At 39.1% G+C, this 18,460-nt stretch overlaps 1 protein-coding gene across 6 annotated transcripts in view; it reads left to right on the top strand.

Annotated features, from left to right (window-relative positions):
- The window catches only part of RPRD1A (regulation of nuclear pre-mRNA domain containing 1A), a 112,722-nt gene extending 94,594 nt beyond the window's left edge, over positions 1-18,128 (top strand). Inside the window, exons 7-9 of one of the 6 annotated variants that reach the window (XR_008998325.1) lie at positions 14,688-14,885; positions 17,383-17,453; positions 17,994-18,128. Coding sequence is in view for 4 of the 6 variants with exons in the window: in XM_057504126.1 (XP_057360109.1) it covers positions 14,688-14,837 (150 nt within the window). In the remaining 2 variants the exon portion in view is untranslated. Of the gene's footprint in view, positions 1-14,687 lie in introns of all 6 variants that reach the window. The other 5 variants (XR_008998324.1, XM_057504126.1, XM_057504125.1 and 2 more) reach the window with 5 other exon arrangements.
- Positions 18,129-18,460: the final 332 nt, after the last annotated feature.

Genomic DNA, 18,460 nt, shown 5'->3' with positions numbered 1-18,460 from the left:
ATGTATAGATTTTAAACTACTAATTAAATTGCGCACACACATTAACATAATAGGAATACAGTTACATAACCAAAGCAGACCTACAATTACCAGCCATCTCCAGTGAAACTAAGAAAACCAGTTAGGCACCCTAAGCATTTGTGAAAACTTATCTATGATATGATGGATATTGTCTAATTGAATTTGAATAGTTTGAGAAAAATTAGACAATTTAAAACAACACATTCCTGGGAACTGTTCACATCCCCTATGTTCTTTTAACAGTAGATAGTCTGTAGTCTCAAGATTTTGGAGTGCTGCAACTTGCACTTCTCCTAATTCTTGGTTGAGTTCCAACAGTATAGATCCAGTCAAATTTGTTTTACTGTATGCACAGGCCAGTTTAGATATCTCCCCCTTCATTCTAATGGCAATTCCAGGAACCGGTGGGATGAATGCAGCTACAACTGCAACAGCGCCAGGGTCTCTGTTGAAGTTTTTTGATGATCATCTTCTGGAATGACTCTTCGAGAGAATGTTGATGTTGGAAGTTCTTCTTCATATCGTATCTTATTTCGTTTTCTGGGTAGCCAAATTAGACTTTGATCCTCTGTATAAACACAAACAAACCCTTTGTCCACCCTTTGATATGCCCTTTATATCATCGTGAAGAACTTATTGGAGATCACCACACAGGAACTGCTTTTTCTTTTTTTTTTCGTTTTTTTTTTGAGAAAGGAATATTATCAGAAAAATGTACTTCCATAGCTGATCATCTGACACCCTTTAAATGAACAAAATTAAGGATATTTAAAGCATGCATTAATCGTTGATTTACAGTTAGTTTTATCCTATCAGGGAGTAATCCCTCTTTCTTTTTTGTTTTTTTTTTGTTATCATTAATCTACAATTACATGAATAATACTATGTTTACTAGGCTCTCCCCTATACCAGGTCCGCCCTATAAACCCCGTTACAGTCACTGTCCATCAGCATAGCAGAATGCTGTAGAATCACTACTTCTCTGTGTTGTACAGCCCTCCCCTTTCTCCCACCCCCCCATGCGTGCTAATCTTAATACCCCCCTTCGTCTTCCACCCCCCTTATCCCTCCCTACCCACCCATCCTCCCCAATCCCTTTCCCTTTGGTACCTGTTAGTCCATTCTTGGGTTCTGTGATTCTGCTCCTGTTTTTTTCGTTCCGTTTTTCCTTTGTTCTTATACTCCACAGATGGAGTATTTCTCTTTCTCTGCTTGGCTTATTTCACTGAGCATAATACCCTCTAGCTCCATCCATGTTGCTGCAAATGGTAGGATTTGTTTTCTTCTTATGGCTGAGTAATATTCCATTGTGTATATGTACCACATCTTTATCCATTCATCTACTGATGGACATTTAGGTTGCTTCCAATTCTTGGCTACTGTAAATAGTGCTGCGATAAACATAGGGGTGCATCTGTCTTTTTCAAACTTGAGTGCTGCGTTCTTAGGGTAAATTCCTAGTGTGGAATTCCTGGGTCAAATGGTAAGTTTACTTTGAGCATTTTGAGGAACCTCCATACTGCTTTCCACAATGGTTGAACTAACTTACATTCCCACCAGCAGTGTAGGAGGGTTCCCCTTTCTCCACATCCTTGACAACATTTGTTCTCTGTCTTTTGGATGTTGGCCATGCTAACTGGTGTGAGGTGATATCTCATTGTAGTTTTAATTTGCATTTCTCTGATAATTAGTGATGTGGAACATCTTTTCATATGTCTGTTGGCCATCTGTATTTCTTTTTTGGAGAACTGTCTGTTCAGTTCCTCTGCCCATTTTTTAAGTGGATTGTTTGTTTTTTGTTTGTTGAGGTGTGTGAGCTCTTTATATATTTTGGACGTCAAGCCTTTATCGGATCTTTCATTTTCAAATATATTCTCCCATACTGTAGGGTTCCTCTTTGTTCCGTTGATGATGTCTTTTGCTGTACAGAAGCTTTTCAGCTTAATATAGTCCCACTTGTTCATTTTTGCTGTTGTTTTCCTTGCCCAGGGAGATATGTTCAAGAAGAGGTCAATCATGTTCATGTCTGAAAGGTTTTTGCTTATGTTTTCTCCCAAGAGTTTTATGGTTTCATGACTTACTTTCAGGTCTTTGATCCATTTTGAATTACTTTTGTGTATGGGATTAGACAATGGTCCAGTTTCATTCTCCTACATGTAGCTGTCCAGTTTTGCCAGCACCATCTGTTGAAGAGACTGTCATTTCGCCATTGTATGTCCATGGCTCCTTTATCAAATATTAATTGACCATATATGTTTGGGTTAATGTCTGGAGTCTCTAGTCTGTTCCACTGGTCTGTGGCTCTGTTCTTGTTCCAGTACCAAATTGTCTTGATTACTATGGCTTTGTAGTAGAGCTTGAAGTTGGGGAGTGAGATCCCCCCTACTTAATTCTTCTTTCTCAGGATTGCTTTGGCTATTTGGGGTCTTTGGTGTTTCCATATGAATTTTTGAATTATTTGTTCCAGTTCATTGAAGAATGTTGCTGGTAGTTTCATATGGATTGCATCAAATCTGTATATTGCTTTCGGCAGGATGGCCATTTTGACGATATTAATTCTTCCTAGCCATGAGTATAGGATGAGTTTCCATTTGTTAGTGTCCCCTTTAATTTCTCTTAAGAGTGACTTGTGGTTTTCAGGGTATAGGCCTTTCACTTCTTTGGTTAGGTTTATTCCTAGGTATTTTATTCTTTTTGATGCAATCGTGAATGGAATTGTTTTCCTGATTTCTCTTTCTATTGGTTCATTGTTAGTGTATAGGGAAGCTACAGATTTCTGTGTGTTAATTTTATATCCTGCAACTTTGCTGTATTCCGATATCAGTTCTAGTAGTTTTGGGGTGGAGTCTTTAGGGTTTTTTATGTACAGTATCATGTCATCTGCAAATAGTGACAGTTTTACTTCTTCTTTACCAATCTGGATTCCTTGTATTTCTTTGTTTTGTCTGATTGCCGTGGCTACGATCTCCAGTACTATGTTAAATAGCAGTGGGGAGAGTGGGCATCCCTGTCTAGTTCCCGATCTCAGAGGAAAAGCTCTCAGCTCCTCGCTGTTCAGTATAATGTTGGCCGTGGGTTTATCATATATGGCCTTTATTATGTTGAGGTACTTGCCCTCTATACCCATTTTGCTGAGAGTTTTTATCATGAATGTATGTTGAATTTTGTCAAATGCTTTTTCAGCATCTGTGGAGATGATGATCATGTGGTTTTTGTCTTTCTTTTTGTTGATGTGGTGGATGATGTTGATGGACTTTCGAATGTTGTACCATCCTTGCATCCCTGGGATGAATCCCACTTGGTCATGGTCTATGATACTTTTGATATACTGTTGAATTCTGTTTGCTAATATTTTATTGAGTATTTTTGCATCTACATTCATCAGGGATATTGGTCTGTAATTTTCTTTTTTGGTGCGGTCTTCACCTGGTTTTGGTATTAGGGTGATGTTGGCTTCATAGAATGAGTTTGGGAGTATTCCCTCCTCTTCTATTTTTTGGAAAACTTTAAGGAGAATGGGTATTATGTCTTCTCTGTGTGTCTGGTAAAATTCCGAGGTAAATCCGTCCAGCCCAGGGATTTTGTTCTTGGGTAGTTTTTTTGATTACCGTTTCAATTTCTTTGCTTGTAATTGGTTTGTTTAACTTTTGTGTTTCTTCCTTGGTCATTCTTGGAAGGTTGTATTTTTCTAGGAAGTTGTCCATTTCTACTAGGTTTTCCAACTTGTTGGCATATAGGTTTTCATAGTAGTCTCTAATAATTCTTTGTATTTCTGTGGAGTCTGTCATGATTTTTCCGTTCTTATTTCTGATTCTGTTGATTTGTGTTGATTCTCTTTTTCTCTTAATAAGTTTGGCTAGAGGCTTACATTTTGTTTATCTTCTCAAAAGAACCAGCTCTTGGTTTTGTTGATTTTTTCTATTGTTTTATTCTTCTCAATTTTATTTATTTCTTCTCTGATCTTTATTATGTCCCTCCTTCTGCTGACTTTAGGCCTCATTTGTTCTTCTTTTTCCAGTTTCGATAATTGTGATGTTAGACTATTCAGTTGGGATTTTTATTCCTTCTTCAAGTGTACCTGGATCACTATATACTTTCCTCTTAAGACTGCTTTCGCTGCGTCCCACAGAAGTTGGGGCTTTGTGTTGTTGTCATTTGTTTCTGTAATTCCTTGATCTCTATTTTGATTTGTTCATTGATCCATTGATTATTTAGAAGCATGTTGTTAAGCCTCCATGTGTTTGTGAGCCTTTTTGTTTTCTTTGTAGAATTTATTTCTGGCTTTATACCTTTGTGGTCTGAAAAATTGGATGGTAGAATTTCAGTATTTTGGAGTTTACTGAGGCTCTTTTTGTGGGCTAGTATGTGGTCACTTCTGGAGAATGTTGCATGTGCACTTGAGAACAATGTATATCCTGTTGCTTTTGGATGTAGAGTTCTATAGATACCTATTAGATCCATCTGTTCTACTGTGTTGTTCAGTGCCTCTGTGTCCTTACTTATTTTCTGCCCGGTGGATCTATCCTTTGGGGTGAGTGGTGTGTTGAAGTCTCCTAAAATGAATGCATTGCAGTCTATTTACCCCTTTAGTTGTGTTAGTATTTGTTTCACATATGCTGGTGCTCCTGTGTTGGGTGCATATGTATTTAGAATGGTTATATCCTCTTGTTTGACTGAGCCCTTTATCATTATGTAGTGTCCTTCTTTATCTCTTGTTACTTTCTTTGTTTTGAAGTCTATTTTGTCTGATATTAGTACTGCAACCACTGCTTTCTTCTTGCTCTTGTTTGCCTGAAATATGTTTTTCCATCCCTTTACTTTTAGTCTGTGCATGTCTTTGGGTTTGAGGTGAGTTTCTTGTAGGCAGCATATAGATGGGTCTTGCTTTTTTATCCATTCTATTACTCTGTGTCTTTTGATTGGTGCATTAAGTCCATTTCCATTTAGGGTTACTATTGAGAGATATGTACTTACTGCCATTGCAGGCTTTAAATTCGTGGTTACCAAAGGTTCAAGGTTAGCCTCTTTAGTATCTTACTGCCTAACTTAGCTCGCTTATTGAGCTGTTATATACACTGTCTGGAGATTCTTTTCTTCTCTCCCTTCTTGTTCCTCCTCCTCCTTTCTTCATATGTTGGGTGTTCTGTTCTGTGCTCTTTTTAGGAGTGCTCCCATCTAGAGCAGTCCCTGTAAGATGTTCTGTAGAGGTGGTTTGTGGGAAGCAAATTCCCTCAGCTTTTGCTTGTCTGGGAATTGTTTAATCCCGCCATCATATTTAAATGATAGTTGTAGTGGATACAGTATCCTTGTTTCAAGGCCCTTCTGTTTCATTGTATTAAATATATCATGCCATTCTCTTCTAGCCTGTAGGGTTTCTGTCGAGAAGTCTGATGATAGCCTGATGTGTTTTCCTTTCTAGGTGACCTTTTTCTGTCTAGCTGCCTTTAAAACTCTTTCCTTGTCCTTGATTCTTGCCATTTTAATTATTATGTGTCTTGCTGTTGTCCTCCTTGGATCTTTTCTGTTGGGGGTTCTGTGTATTTCCATGGTCTGTTCGATTATTTCCTCCCCCAGTTTGGGAAAGTTTTCAGCAATTATTTCTTCAAAGACACTTTCTATCCCTTTTCCTCTCTCTTCTTCTTCTGGGACCCCTATAATACGGATATTGTTCCTTTTGGATTTGTCACAGTTCTCTTAGTATTATTTCGTTCCTGGAGATAGACAGGTGTTATTTTTATCTGTTCTTTGACTATGTCTTTTGATTGGTACATTCAGTTCATTTTCATTTAGGATGATCATCGTTAGATATGTACTTATTGCCATTGCAGGCTTTAGATTCGTGGTTACCAAAGGTTCAAGGGTAGGTTCTTTCCTATCAAACAGTCTAATTTAACTCACTTAGTATGCTATTATAAACACAATTAAAGGTTCTTTTTTTTGTCTCCTTTTTCTTCCTCCTCCATTCCTTATATATTAGGTATCATATTCTGTGCTCTTTGTCTATCCCTTGAGTGACTTTGGGGGTATTTGATTTAATTTTTCATTTGTTTATTAATTAATTGATGTACTTCCTTTACTGTGGTATTATTTTCTCTGGTGACTGCTATTTAGTCTCAGGAATACTTCCATCTATAGCCGTCCCTGCAAAATACACTATAGAGATGGTTTGTGGAAGCTAAATTCTGTCAGCTTTTGCTTATGTGGAAATTGTTTAATCTCACGTTCAAATTTAAATGATAATCTTCTTGGTTAGAGTATTCTTGGTACAAGGCCCTTCTGTTTCATTACATTAAATATATCATGCCATTACTTTCTGGCCTGTAAAGTTTCTGTTGAGAAGTCTGATGGTAGACTAATGGGTTTTCCTTTGCAGGTGATCTTTTTCCTCTCTTTGACTGCTTCTAATACTCTGCGTTTATCTTTGATCTTTGTCATTTTAATTACTATATGTCTTGGTGTTGTCTTCCTTGGGTCCCTTCTGTTGGAAGATCTATGGATCTTCATGGCCTGAGAGACTATCTTCTTCCCCAGATTGGGGATGTTTTCAGTATTTACCTTCTCTCAAAGACACTTTCTGTCCGTTTTTTCCATCTCTTCTTCTTCTGGTATGTGTATAATGCGAATATTGGTCCATTTGGATTGGTCACACAGTTCTCTTAATACTTTTATTCCCAGAGATCCATTTTTCTCTCTGTGCCTCATTTTCTTTGTGTTCTTTCTTGTTTTCTAATTTCTGTTTCATTTTTACCGTCTCCTCAAGTTCATCTAATGTCCTTTTAAATCCCTCCATTGTATGTGTCATTTCAGATAATGTATTTTTCAAAGTTTCTATCTCTTTAATTCCTCCCTTAGTTCTTTTATGTTTTTCTGTAACTCTGTGAGCATGTTTATGATTTTTGTTTTAATCTCTTTTTGGAATATAAATGAGTTGAGTTTCACTTGGCCCTTTTGTGTTTGTGGGATTTTCGTTTTTACCAGGTTCTTTTGACATTTCCTATTTGTTAAAATAAGGATTTAAATAGCGCCCTCTAGTGCCCAGATTCTCTCCTCTCTGTAGCTGCTCATCCCCTAGAATGATGGCGGGTGTCACAGGTGAACAGCACTGGTGCTTGTTGGGAGGAAAGACCTCTTTTCTGCTTCCCAGATGCAGTGCCTGGCTCCACTAACAGGGTAGTGGTCCAGGTGCACAGAGAGGAATGTCTGTGCTACACCCTTGTAGCTGTCATAGGCTAGGTCACCCTCTGGCTCACCTGTTGCAGTGGTAGGGTCAGCAGCTTTGTGAAGCAGTTTCATCCAGAGGAGGGAGCGATGGGCTGTGTATTGCGGTTAGGGGGAGCACTTGAAGCTCCTGAAAATTACCAACCTGCTCTGCTGAGTGTGCCAGGACAATTCTGTTCCACCTGTCCTTTTTCCTGAGCAGCCAACTCTGAAATCCATGCCCCTTTAGCAGCCCTATCGCTGTTAAGAAGTCTCTTCGAGTGCCCTCCTTTCTTTTGTCTCATTGTGGCTATTTGTGGTTACCTGTTCTCACAAGTGGTTGGAATCTCAGTCTCCTGAAGTATTCTGCATGTCTCAGCTTTCCAACCCCACTAATCTCCAGAGCACCATGTAATGTAGGTTCATGCTCCGAGAGCATATCTCCAGGACTTGGTGTTCAGCAGTCCTAGGCCTCCACTCTCTTCCTGCTCCATTTTTCCTCCTCCTGCTGGTAAGCTTGGGTGTTGGAATGGCTTGGGTCCTGCTGGATCATGGCTTTAGTACTTTACCCTTTTTTGTGACGTCTTCTCTTTTCCCCAGGTGTAGGCAGTCTGTTGCAGCCTTCTTGCCTGTTGCTCTTTCAGGATTAGTAGCATTTGCTGTATTTTCATATTATATGTGGTTTTGCAAAGAGATTTCTGTCTCACTTCTCATACTGCCATCCTTAAACCCCACAGCTTATTCATCTTAAAATTGAGGGTTTATATGCTTTGACCAGCATCTTCCCATCTCCTTGCCATCCCAACCCCTGGTAACCTTCATTCTACTCCTATGAATTCATCTTTTTTTTAAAATTCCACATGTAAGTGAGATTATGTAGTATCTTTTTCTTGTCTAGCTGATTTCACTTATAATGCCCTCAACGTTTGTCCATGTTGCAAGTGGCAGAATTTCCCTTTTACACGTGGCTGAATAATCCTTTGTGTGTGTGTTCATGTGTTGACAGAAATAAGTTGTTTCCATATCCTGTTTAGTTTAATTAATGCTGCAGTTAACATGGTGTACAGATATTTCTTTAAGCTATAGATTTTGTTTCTTAGGTCAGTGTTAGGTACTTGCTCTGATACCAAGCGTGCATCTCCCAGTTAGCCTGTATTGTGAATCTCCTCCTCCCTCTCATCAAGGCCTGCACTCTTCATGGTACTCTTAAGCTTGATCTTCTTGCTTTGTTGTAAATAAAATCACTACCTTTGTGAAGAGATTACAGTCTGTTTTATTGCCTGCTTCTTCCCTCAGGCAGAATCTTTGAGTCAGGGCTCTGTAACTGGGGGTGGGGACAGTGGCAAGGTTTCCTGTGAGTGATAACTGTGCTCTACGAACTGAGCTGAGCTCTTGGTGAAGGAGAGAGCTGCCTGCCCTTTCAACTTGCTATTCTGTTGTAGACAGCCACCTCCTGAGTTGCGCACAGGGTTATCATGCCCCGGTATTACCAGCTTGCCACATCCAAGAGCCTTTACTCAAGGGTGAGGGCTGAGCAGAAAGAAGGGAGCCCCCAAGCTCTTCACTACACTATTCTGAGGCTTAGCTTTAGCAACAGGTAGTTGGAAGTAGGATGACAAATGCTGTTGTCTTGCCCTTCTAGGAATAAAACCCTCTGACTGGGAGTTCAGGGGGAGTGTTTTTGGCTGCAGTAGTCTGAAGAGGAGTCTCTGCCTTAACCGAGCTGGGAGTGTGAAAGGGAGCCAGCATCTTGGCTTAAATTCCAAAGACTTACTTTATTACTGAATCTTCATAGATTTTCTTGAGTAGATATTTCTTAGGATCATTTGCAGAGGTTTTAGGTGATTGTCATGGTTTTTAAAAATAGTTTCCACCAGTTCCAGTGAGGAGTGGGTCAGTTGAGCAGCTCATGCTGTCATGCTAGAAGTCAGTCTCCTCCAGGTCAGTGGTTCTTAAACTTGAGTTTTTGAACCGCTAATCCCTTCCTGTTCTGTGTACTTGTAAAGTTGCCTTAACTCTTCCGCCACATTGCTCATTTTATTCTATTGCCTAACTTTGTTTTCTTCATATTATATATACCTGAAATCTTTTGGTTTTTTTATGCCTCCTTACCCCTGAAATGTTAGTTTTGCGAAGGCATGAGACCTAATCTCTTTTGTTTAATTCTTTAGCTCCTAAGTTTAATAAATATATACCTGCCATATGACTGTGACTGCTATCATAATACTCACAGTTTTGTGGGACAGAAAGGATGGTAAATAGGTAGTCAGAACACTGTTTTAAAAAGTGCTGTGGGATTAGGAGGGGCGGAAGATGGCGGCGTGAGTAGAGCAGCAGAAATCTCCTCCCAAAACAACATATATCTATGAAAATATAACAAAGACAACCCTTCCTAGAATAAAGACCAGAGGACACAGGACAATATCCAGACCACATCCGCACCTGAGAGAACCCAGCGCCTCGCGAAGGGGGTAAGATACAAGCCCCAGCCCGGCGGGAGCCGAGCACCCCTCCCCCCAGCTCCCGGCGGGAGAAGAGCAGGCAGAGAGGGAGGGAGACGGAGCCCAGGACTGCCGAGCACCCAGCCCCAGCCATCCGGGCCAGAGTGCAGGGCCCTCGAAACTAGGAAAACAGGGCAGCAAGAACAGTGAGCGGGCACTGGAGGCCGGGTGCCGGAGGACATAAGAAAAGCGTGTGACCATTTTTTTTTGCTTTTTTGCTGTTTTGTTTTGGCGAGCGCTTTTTGGAAGTCTTAAAGGGATAGGGACCCCAATACTAGGGAAACAGGGAAGCAAGACCGGTGAGCAGAGGCCTGAGGCTGGCACTGGAGAATAAAGAAAAACGAGCAACCACCTTTTTTTTTTTTTAATTAAAAAAAATTTTTTTTTTTTCAATTTAAAATTTTTTTCTTTTTTTTTTTTTTTGGTGGTCGTTTTGTTTTGGTGGGTGCTTTTTGGAAGTCTTAAAGGGGCAGGGTGGGACACTTAATCCAGAGGTAGGGAATCCGGGGATCTCTGGGCACCCTAACCCCTGGGCTGCAGGGAGCAGGGAGGCCCCTTACGGAGATAAATAGCCTCCCAGCAGCTCCTGCTCCAACGCGACTCCACCACTTTGGAGTAGCTGCCCGAGCCAGGCCACGCCCACAGCAACAGCGGAGATTAACTCCATAGCAGCCGGGCAGGAAGCAGAAACCCTGTCTGCGCAGCTGTGCAGCACAAGCCACTAGAGGTCGCTGTTCTCCCAGGAGAGGAGGGCCACAAACCAACAAGAAAGGAAGTCCTTCCAGCCGTCACTCGTCCCAGCTCTGCAAACTATTCCTATCACCATGAAAAGGCAAAGCTACAGGCAGACAAAGATCACAGAGACAACACGAGAGAAGGAGACAGACCTAACCAGTCTCCCTGAAAAAGAACTCAAAATAAGAATCATAAACATGCTGACAGAGATGCAGAGAAATACGCAAGAGAAATGGGATGAAGTCCAGAGGGTGATCACAGATGCCAGAAAGGAGATCGCAGAAATGAAACAAACTCTGGAAGGGTTTATAAGCAGAATGGATAGAATGCAAGAGGACATTGATGGAATTGAAATCAGAGAACAGGAACGCATAGAAGCTGACATAGAGACAAAAGGATCTCAAGGAATGAAACAATATTGAGAACTGTGTGACCAATCCAAAAGGAACAATATCTGCATTATAGGGGCACCAGAAGAAGAAGAGAGAGAGAAAGGAATAGAAAGTTTCTTTGAAGAAATAATTGCTGAAAACTTCCCCAAACTGGGGGAGGAAATAATCGAACAGACCACGGAAATACACAGAACCCCCAGCAGAAAGGATCCAAGAAGGACAACAGCAAGACACATAATAATTAAAATGGCAAGAATCAAGGACAAGGAAAGAGTTTTAAAGGCAGCTAGACAGAAAAAGGTCACCTAGAAAGGAAAACACATCAGGCTATCATCAGACTTCTCGACAGAAACCCTACAGGCTAGAAGAGAATGGCATGATATATTTAATACAATGAAACAGAAGGGCCTTGAAACAAGGATACTGTATCCACTACAACTATCATTTAAATATGATGGCGGGATTAAACAATTCCCAGACAAGCAAAAGCTGAGGGAATTTGCTTCCCACAAACCACCTCTACAGGGCATCTTACAGGGACTGCTCTAGATGGGAGCACTCCTAAAAAGAGCACAGAACAGAACACCCAACATATGAAGAAAGGAGGAGGAGGAACAAGAAGGGAGAGAAGAAAAGAATCTCCAGACAGTGTATATAACAGCTCAATAAGCGAGCTAAGTTAGGCAGTAAGATACTAAAGAGGCTAACCTTGAACCTTTGGTAACCACGAATTTAAAGCCTGCAATGGCAATAAGTACATATCTTTCAGTAGTCACCCTAAATGTTAATGGGTTGAATGCACCAATCAAAAGACACAGAGTAACAGAATGGATAAAAAAGCAAGACCCATCTATATGCTGCTTACAAGAAACTCACCTCAAACCCAAAGACATGTACAGACTTAAAGTCAAGGGATGGAAAAACATATTTCAAGCAAACAACAGTGAGAAGAAAGCAGGGGTTGCAGTACTAATATCAGACAAAATAGACTTCAAAACAAAGAAAGTAACAAGAGATAAAGAAGGACACTACATAATGATAAAGGGCTCAGTCAAACAAGAGGATATAACCATTCTAAATATATATGCACCCAACACAGGAGCACCAGCATATGTGAAACAAATACTAACAGAACTAAAGGGGGATATAGACTGCAATGCATTCATTCTAGGGGACTTCAACACACCACTCACCCCAAAGGATATATCCACCGGGCAGAAAATAAGTAAGGACACGGAAGCACTGAACAACACAGTAGAGCAGATGGACCTAATAGACATCTATAGAACTCTACATCCAAAAGCAACAGGATATACATTCTTCTCAAGTGCACATGGAACATTCTCCAGAATAGACCACATACTAGGCCACAAAAAGAGCCTCAGAAAATTCCAAAAGATTGAAATCCTACCAACCAACTTTTCAGACCACAAAGGCATAAAAAGTGCTGTGAAGGAACAGAATACATTCATGGTACTGTAATCATTCTGATGTCATATACTCATCTTACCGTTAACATCATTGCCATAAGAAACCAACCTGTGGAATCTTGGAGCCTCTTTCTAAACACCAGTGAGGCAATTTAAGCTTTTAGGACTGTGGCCTGCATCCTAATAATCTGATAGTTACCAGGTTTCATCCAGTTTGTTCTTTAGGCTATCAGCAGTCAGTTTACCACAGCTACTTAAATCTTTTGTTAGGATGAAAGTCTGCCTATGACAGTAGCGGATTTTGACTGCTACTTCTGTTCCGAGTTTGGGAGAGTGTGTTTCACACACTTGGCATAATTACTCTTCCCAGAGTGTTATTGAGAAGATGAAGTGAGTTCATATTTTAATGTACACCATGTAATGCACATTCAATGAATGGAGCTTTTGTTTATGTTATCCAGTATTTTGATTGTAGTGTTTACCAACTGGCTGAAAGCTTTTAATTGCTACATATTATTTGAATCGAAAGATTAAGATATCTGGATGTTGGAAAGTAGAAATTAGGGTTGGCAGTAATATAACCTTGGTACATACGACCTTTCTCAAAACTTCTGGCCTGAAGAGTGGCAGAAAGTAATTGCTTTCGATCATTTTTGACCAGCATCTGAACATAATCATGCTGACCCCAGAATGCTTTTAGGTATTACTTACTCAAGAATGAGTCAGCTAAAAACAGGACAGTTGGAGATCTGTTTGCTCCCATACCTTTGTGTTCTAAAGAAGAAATGTACTATATACGGAGATGTGTAACAGGATGCTACAGAGAAGTATGCATCTAAAATATGGAATAACCTGGTTCTCATCTTTTGTATGCCACTCTTAGCTACTATGCTGAAACATACCTGGTGTTCCAGTGTGTATCACTGGTGAAGGGGCAAAGAGAGAAGAGGAAAATCCTCATAAGATTATAGGTCCCTATTAAACTCTCTCTTACTCCACCTCGATGATAGGTTTGAAATGTAGGGGCATGTAGGTATGGCAAGAATTGGCACCTCTTATGTGCCAAAACTAGCCTTGAACTTTTCCAGCTTTCAGCCCATCCTGCCTTGTCTGCCAGTGTTCCCTGTTCCATGTTTTAGAATCCTCCTCCTTTCTCCCATTCCCTTAAAGCAGTTGGGTTATAGTAATTCTGACAAATCGTTTCCCCGGGGGTAGTTATTATTTAATAGAGGAAACAATACAAAAAACTTCATTACTTGATTTCTACAGAAAGCTGGTAGAGAAGTGGCTCACAAATTTGGCTGTAATAGCATCCTTTTGGGAGGTTTTACAAAATTCATGAGCTCTAGACCCACTTCCAGAGATATTTAATTGATATATATTGGGGTTGGAATTCTCATGAAAATGGAGTTTCTTAAAAAATTTCCTAGGTGATTGTATTCTGCAGTCAGAATTGAGAAACTAAAGAAGGGCTCATTCTGGGTAGGCCTACCTGAAATTGCTCACCTGTTCTGTCATTTTTGAAACCAGCCTTGGTCAGAGTGAGGGAAAAGTCCAGAAGGAAGAATACCCATTTTCTAGATTCTCCCTGCTTCACATCTCGTCTCTTAGGTGAAGAAGTACAAAAGGATCCTCTTGCCCTTTGTGGAAGTCTGGAAACTTCAGTCTACAGAGAATGAGCTGTTTCCGCCTATGCCAAACACGAACTCTGACGCCTTAGGCTACTCTTTGCAAGGTTTCCCAACATTTTTTGTACCACTGGAAACCTTGACCTCTCTCAAGTTAAATATTTTAAATATAGAAAATAAAATGCATAGCATTACAAAGGCGTTAAGTTATTTGGAAGTACAGTTACTGAAATAATAGAACTTGTACAAAAATATATGATTCTTTACTGACACATTAAATACCATTTAGTAGTTGGTCTAATAACCGCCATAATTTAAAAGTTGGTATACATGTAAACAGTATTCCAAGATAGCTGTGAAAACAGTAATATGGAAGTAACAGGTGCTATTAGAGACAAAGTTAAAAGCTCTGATAAATACTCCAATGATTTGTTGCCAGCAGTCACAATTGAAAACTGGTGAATTTCAGTTTAGCTTTGTGAAAATAAGTATTTAGTTTTTGTTAACCAAGCTCAAGGATGCCTGAAAATAAATGCTGTGGTTAAGTATATTAGTCTTTTTACAGATGTGAAACATCAGTTTAAGATTGTGGTTTTTCATAATAATAATAGAGTTTACCTGGTTGTTTATTTCTACCCAAAGACCCTCTTTGGATCCTGAGGTTTACACCTTACTCATCTTTTTTTATTCAGCATTAACTGAGTGTAGAACCAGATTTTAGTCAGAGCGTTAGGTCTTCTCTGAACTCTTGACAATGCTAATGAAAGTCGTTTGACGTTGCAGGAATACAAGCGCAAGTTAGCCAGAGTTTCCCTCGTACGCAAAGAACTCAGATCCCGGATCCAGAGCCTGCCAGACTTATCTCGATTGCCTAATGTCACTGGCAGCCACATGCACCTGCCCTTTGCGGGGGACATCTACAGTGAAGATTGATGACCAGTCTTTTTCCAGGGTCCAGGACTTTACAAGAGATGGAGACAGGTTAGGTGGATAGTCCTGTAGTGTTATTTTTGTATATGATTGAGAGAGTGACACTAACAGAAGAAATGACAAGTAATTTATAAAATTGTTTAAAATGTTGGTATGTTTACTATTTTATTGGTAAGTTAACATGACTTAGTAACAAATAGATGATCTCTGTGTATTAATAAGCTCACAAATAGTGATTATTTTCAGAAGATCTTTTGTAAATTTTTTTGATTCAGGGCCTTGTGAGAAATTCTATGTTTCTATTTCTTCATGTATATTAAAATGTTTTTCTTTATTTTCTTCCATATCTAATCACTATATAGTGTGTAATTTCTAAAGGGTAAGAACTAATCAGGAGTTGGTTGAGGCTTTATTATGGTATACGTAGGGCTTGATTGTAGAAGGGACTAAATGTTCCAACTTAATCTTCATCCTTCTCCCTGACCAAAATATCAGTTCTGGCCCTCTCAATCCCTTTGATTTCTTAATCCCTAGAGATCAGTAATTTAACACCAAACAGGGATGTCATTCTGAGGGTCAGATCAGAGCCTAGTGGACTTACCCACAATAGCATTAGAGGGTTTCCATGCCAACTGCCAATGTAGAGTAGAAGGAGTGTTAAATAGGGACCCCCTTGATTAAACTGTTTAGAATTATTTGAGTAGGTTATTATGAAAATGTTTTGGAAATGTTATAAATTTTGACATTCTGCCAAGAGGACAACTTTGATTCTGGAACTGATTTCTTTTTGTCAAATCAGTCTCCTTTTAACATTGATAGCTTTAACATAAAGCCATCTGGGATTAAAAGAAACAAAAAATGATACTTTAATTATTCCCTTAGCCATTTAACTTTAAAAACAATATGGTATTTTTAACTCTGATATCTCAAGATCACAATATCCATTAATATTCAAGAAAGTAGCCTGGAACATTTTTAATGTTTCCTTAAGGTTTTTGAATGACTGTATATTTGGAAATTAAGCAGTGCTACACTGCAGGGTAGAACTAGTAAATACTATATTTGTATATTTAGAATTACCAAAACAAATGTACTTTTACCTTTTATTTCTAACCCTATGTGTTAGAGCAATTGCATGCTCTCCTGCCTTCTTTTTAAATCTCATTATTAAGCTGTGGATTTGTATTCAGTAATGACTTAGGATAAACATTTTTTTCATTCATAACTTTACACATTACTTTTTGTTGTAAGCAGATTCAAATTAGATAGTCAATAAAACATCTTTTAAATCCCACAAGCCAGTTATGTGTCTCACTAGTCTGAATGGCTTCACTCTTTCTCAGTATTAGAGATTATAGTTAAAATGAATTTGTATATCTTGGAGAAGGCAGATTATTAATTTTTAATAGCCATTAGTTCTGGAAACAATGCTTTTAACAATTCGACCTCTAAAACAGAGACACATGTAAGTAGTCCCCATCCACATGTAGCTTATATTCCAAAGTTTTTTAGTCAACTTTTGGGATTCAGGCACATTTTCTCACAGCAACAATAGTAGGTTCTTTGTGAACACACCACAGAAAACTCACCTGGGAACCTAATTCACTTAAGCATGAATGTACTTAATCTGTAATGTGGTTGACAAATTACTAGTAATAGATCCTGACCGGCACTTGTAACATGACTATAACTAAGGAAATTGTGTGCAGCAGCCAGACTCATACATTGGGTGTCTGTCTGTCTGTGTACCTCTGTCCCTAGGTAGAGGATATGTAAGAAAAAAACTCTGCATGGTGGTAACAAATGCACAATTACAAAAACCTGGTTAATACTGTTAAAATGTATACCACATAAGTTAGTTTTTGTTAAAAGTGAAAGCAAAAACTTGTATATTAATTTATTTTCAATATCTTGACCTTATTTACAATTTGCTAAAGTGGTGGTTTATCCATTCAAAGTATATATTTTTTTCCATTTAAAACTAATTTATAAACTGTACTCTTGGGAAGATTTGAAATTTATTAGAAGTTTGTTGAAATATTTTCACAATTTAAGACAAACTTCTTATATAATGATTTTAATGCCAGTATCTGCTCTAAATATATATGATAAAAATGCATTATTTTTTTAAAGTGCTTGAAGAGATTTGTGATAGTATGAAGCCTGTATCCTACTCCCAATCTGAACCCTTGACCAATCCTCTGGAAACCTTCAGTTGTTGGTTCATTCATTCACTGTGAACATAAATGATATGGTGTGTTCTGAAAGTTATGTTTTCAGCTTTATAACAGCTTACATGATAAGCCCTAGCAGTAAATAGTCTTCCTTTTCAAAACGTAGACTACATTTTCTCAAGAAGTAGAATTAGATGGGGGTACTATAATGCCAAATCCTAAATCATGAGCATTTTCTCTACTGTGTACTTAAGGCAGATCATGCATCTTGGAGTGCAGTTTGGCCTGGCCCTCAAGAGAAAAGCGTATCACCACACTTGCAGTAGGTGTACTATGGTTTGAATGGATACCATCACTCTTTTCTCCACAAACAGTGCAGAGAGCTGTCTGGAGTGGCAATTTGAACAGATTCCCTGGCGTTCCCTCTGCTCCTTCCATCACTACAGTAAGTAAAAGAACCATACAGAGTCTGAGGAAATTGACTGTGCCTAAGAGCCAACCGTCCCCTCTAGGAGAACCAGTCCAGGTGCAGCTATTTTGGTACCTCTTCTTGCCTGCTCTCTGAGTCAGGGTTTTTCTATAAGAACTCAGAATCAACAAAAGCTGGGATGTCCTGGCCACGATGATTTACAAAATTAAAAGAACAAAACTAGGGGATTAGTTGTCACTGAAGATGAGCAACTCATTTATTAAAGTATAGTTAGTGAACTGGTTCTGAGAAATCTTTAGAAAGAAAAAACTGAAAAGTACAAATTAATTGGGAAAGTTAGAATGTCCTTTCTGAATTTTTCATTCTAAAACTTTATATGAAATAAAGCTACTAAACTGCTTTGTATTCTATTAATAGCTCCTAAAGTCCTGTTTCGTAGTTGTTGCACTCTGTCAAAGTTTTTCAAAGTGTAAACCCAACTCTCTGTGTAGAAGGGAGCATTGTGATACTTGCTGAATTCATTTATACAGAACATTTGCTGCCCTTTAATTCCAGGCAACCACACATGAGTCTGTTTCGAGGTGGCAGTAGCACATGGGGAAGTTTCCCTGTTTCTTTACCCGTTTCTCTTTGGCTGTATCTGATGACAGTATGAGACATTCTTAATAAAGTTTTATGTTCTTTTTGAAATGCGTAGATTATTTTTGTGGATCTGATTAAGTAGGTATGGTGTGGGGAGGGGAGAGATTAATGGACTGGAAGGGAAGCAAAGCACTGGAAGTATTTAGCGACATGGTAGAGAGATTGCTGAAGGAGATCCTTTGCTTGGCCAGTGGTTCCCAAACGAGTGAACTTTAGAGTCACCTGGAGGGGCTTATTAAACTATAGATTGCTGGGCCCCACCCCCAGAGCATCTGGGGTAAGTCCTTGTTTACATTTGTAATAATTTGATGGTGATGCCACTGGGTTTGGGGACCACATTTTGACAACTACTCTAGACCAACTTTGAAGTCCATGACTTC

Source organism: Manis pentadactyla, chromosome 6 (genome assembly GCF_030020395.1).
Source record: "Manis pentadactyla isolate mManPen7 chromosome 6, mManPen7.hap1, whole genome shotgun sequence".
Classification (NCBI taxonomy): domain Eukaryota; kingdom Metazoa; phylum Chordata; class Mammalia; order Pholidota; family Manidae; genus Manis; species Manis pentadactyla.
Note: the sequence above shows the minus strand (reverse complement) of the source record. Positions and strands in the feature narration are given on the sequence as shown.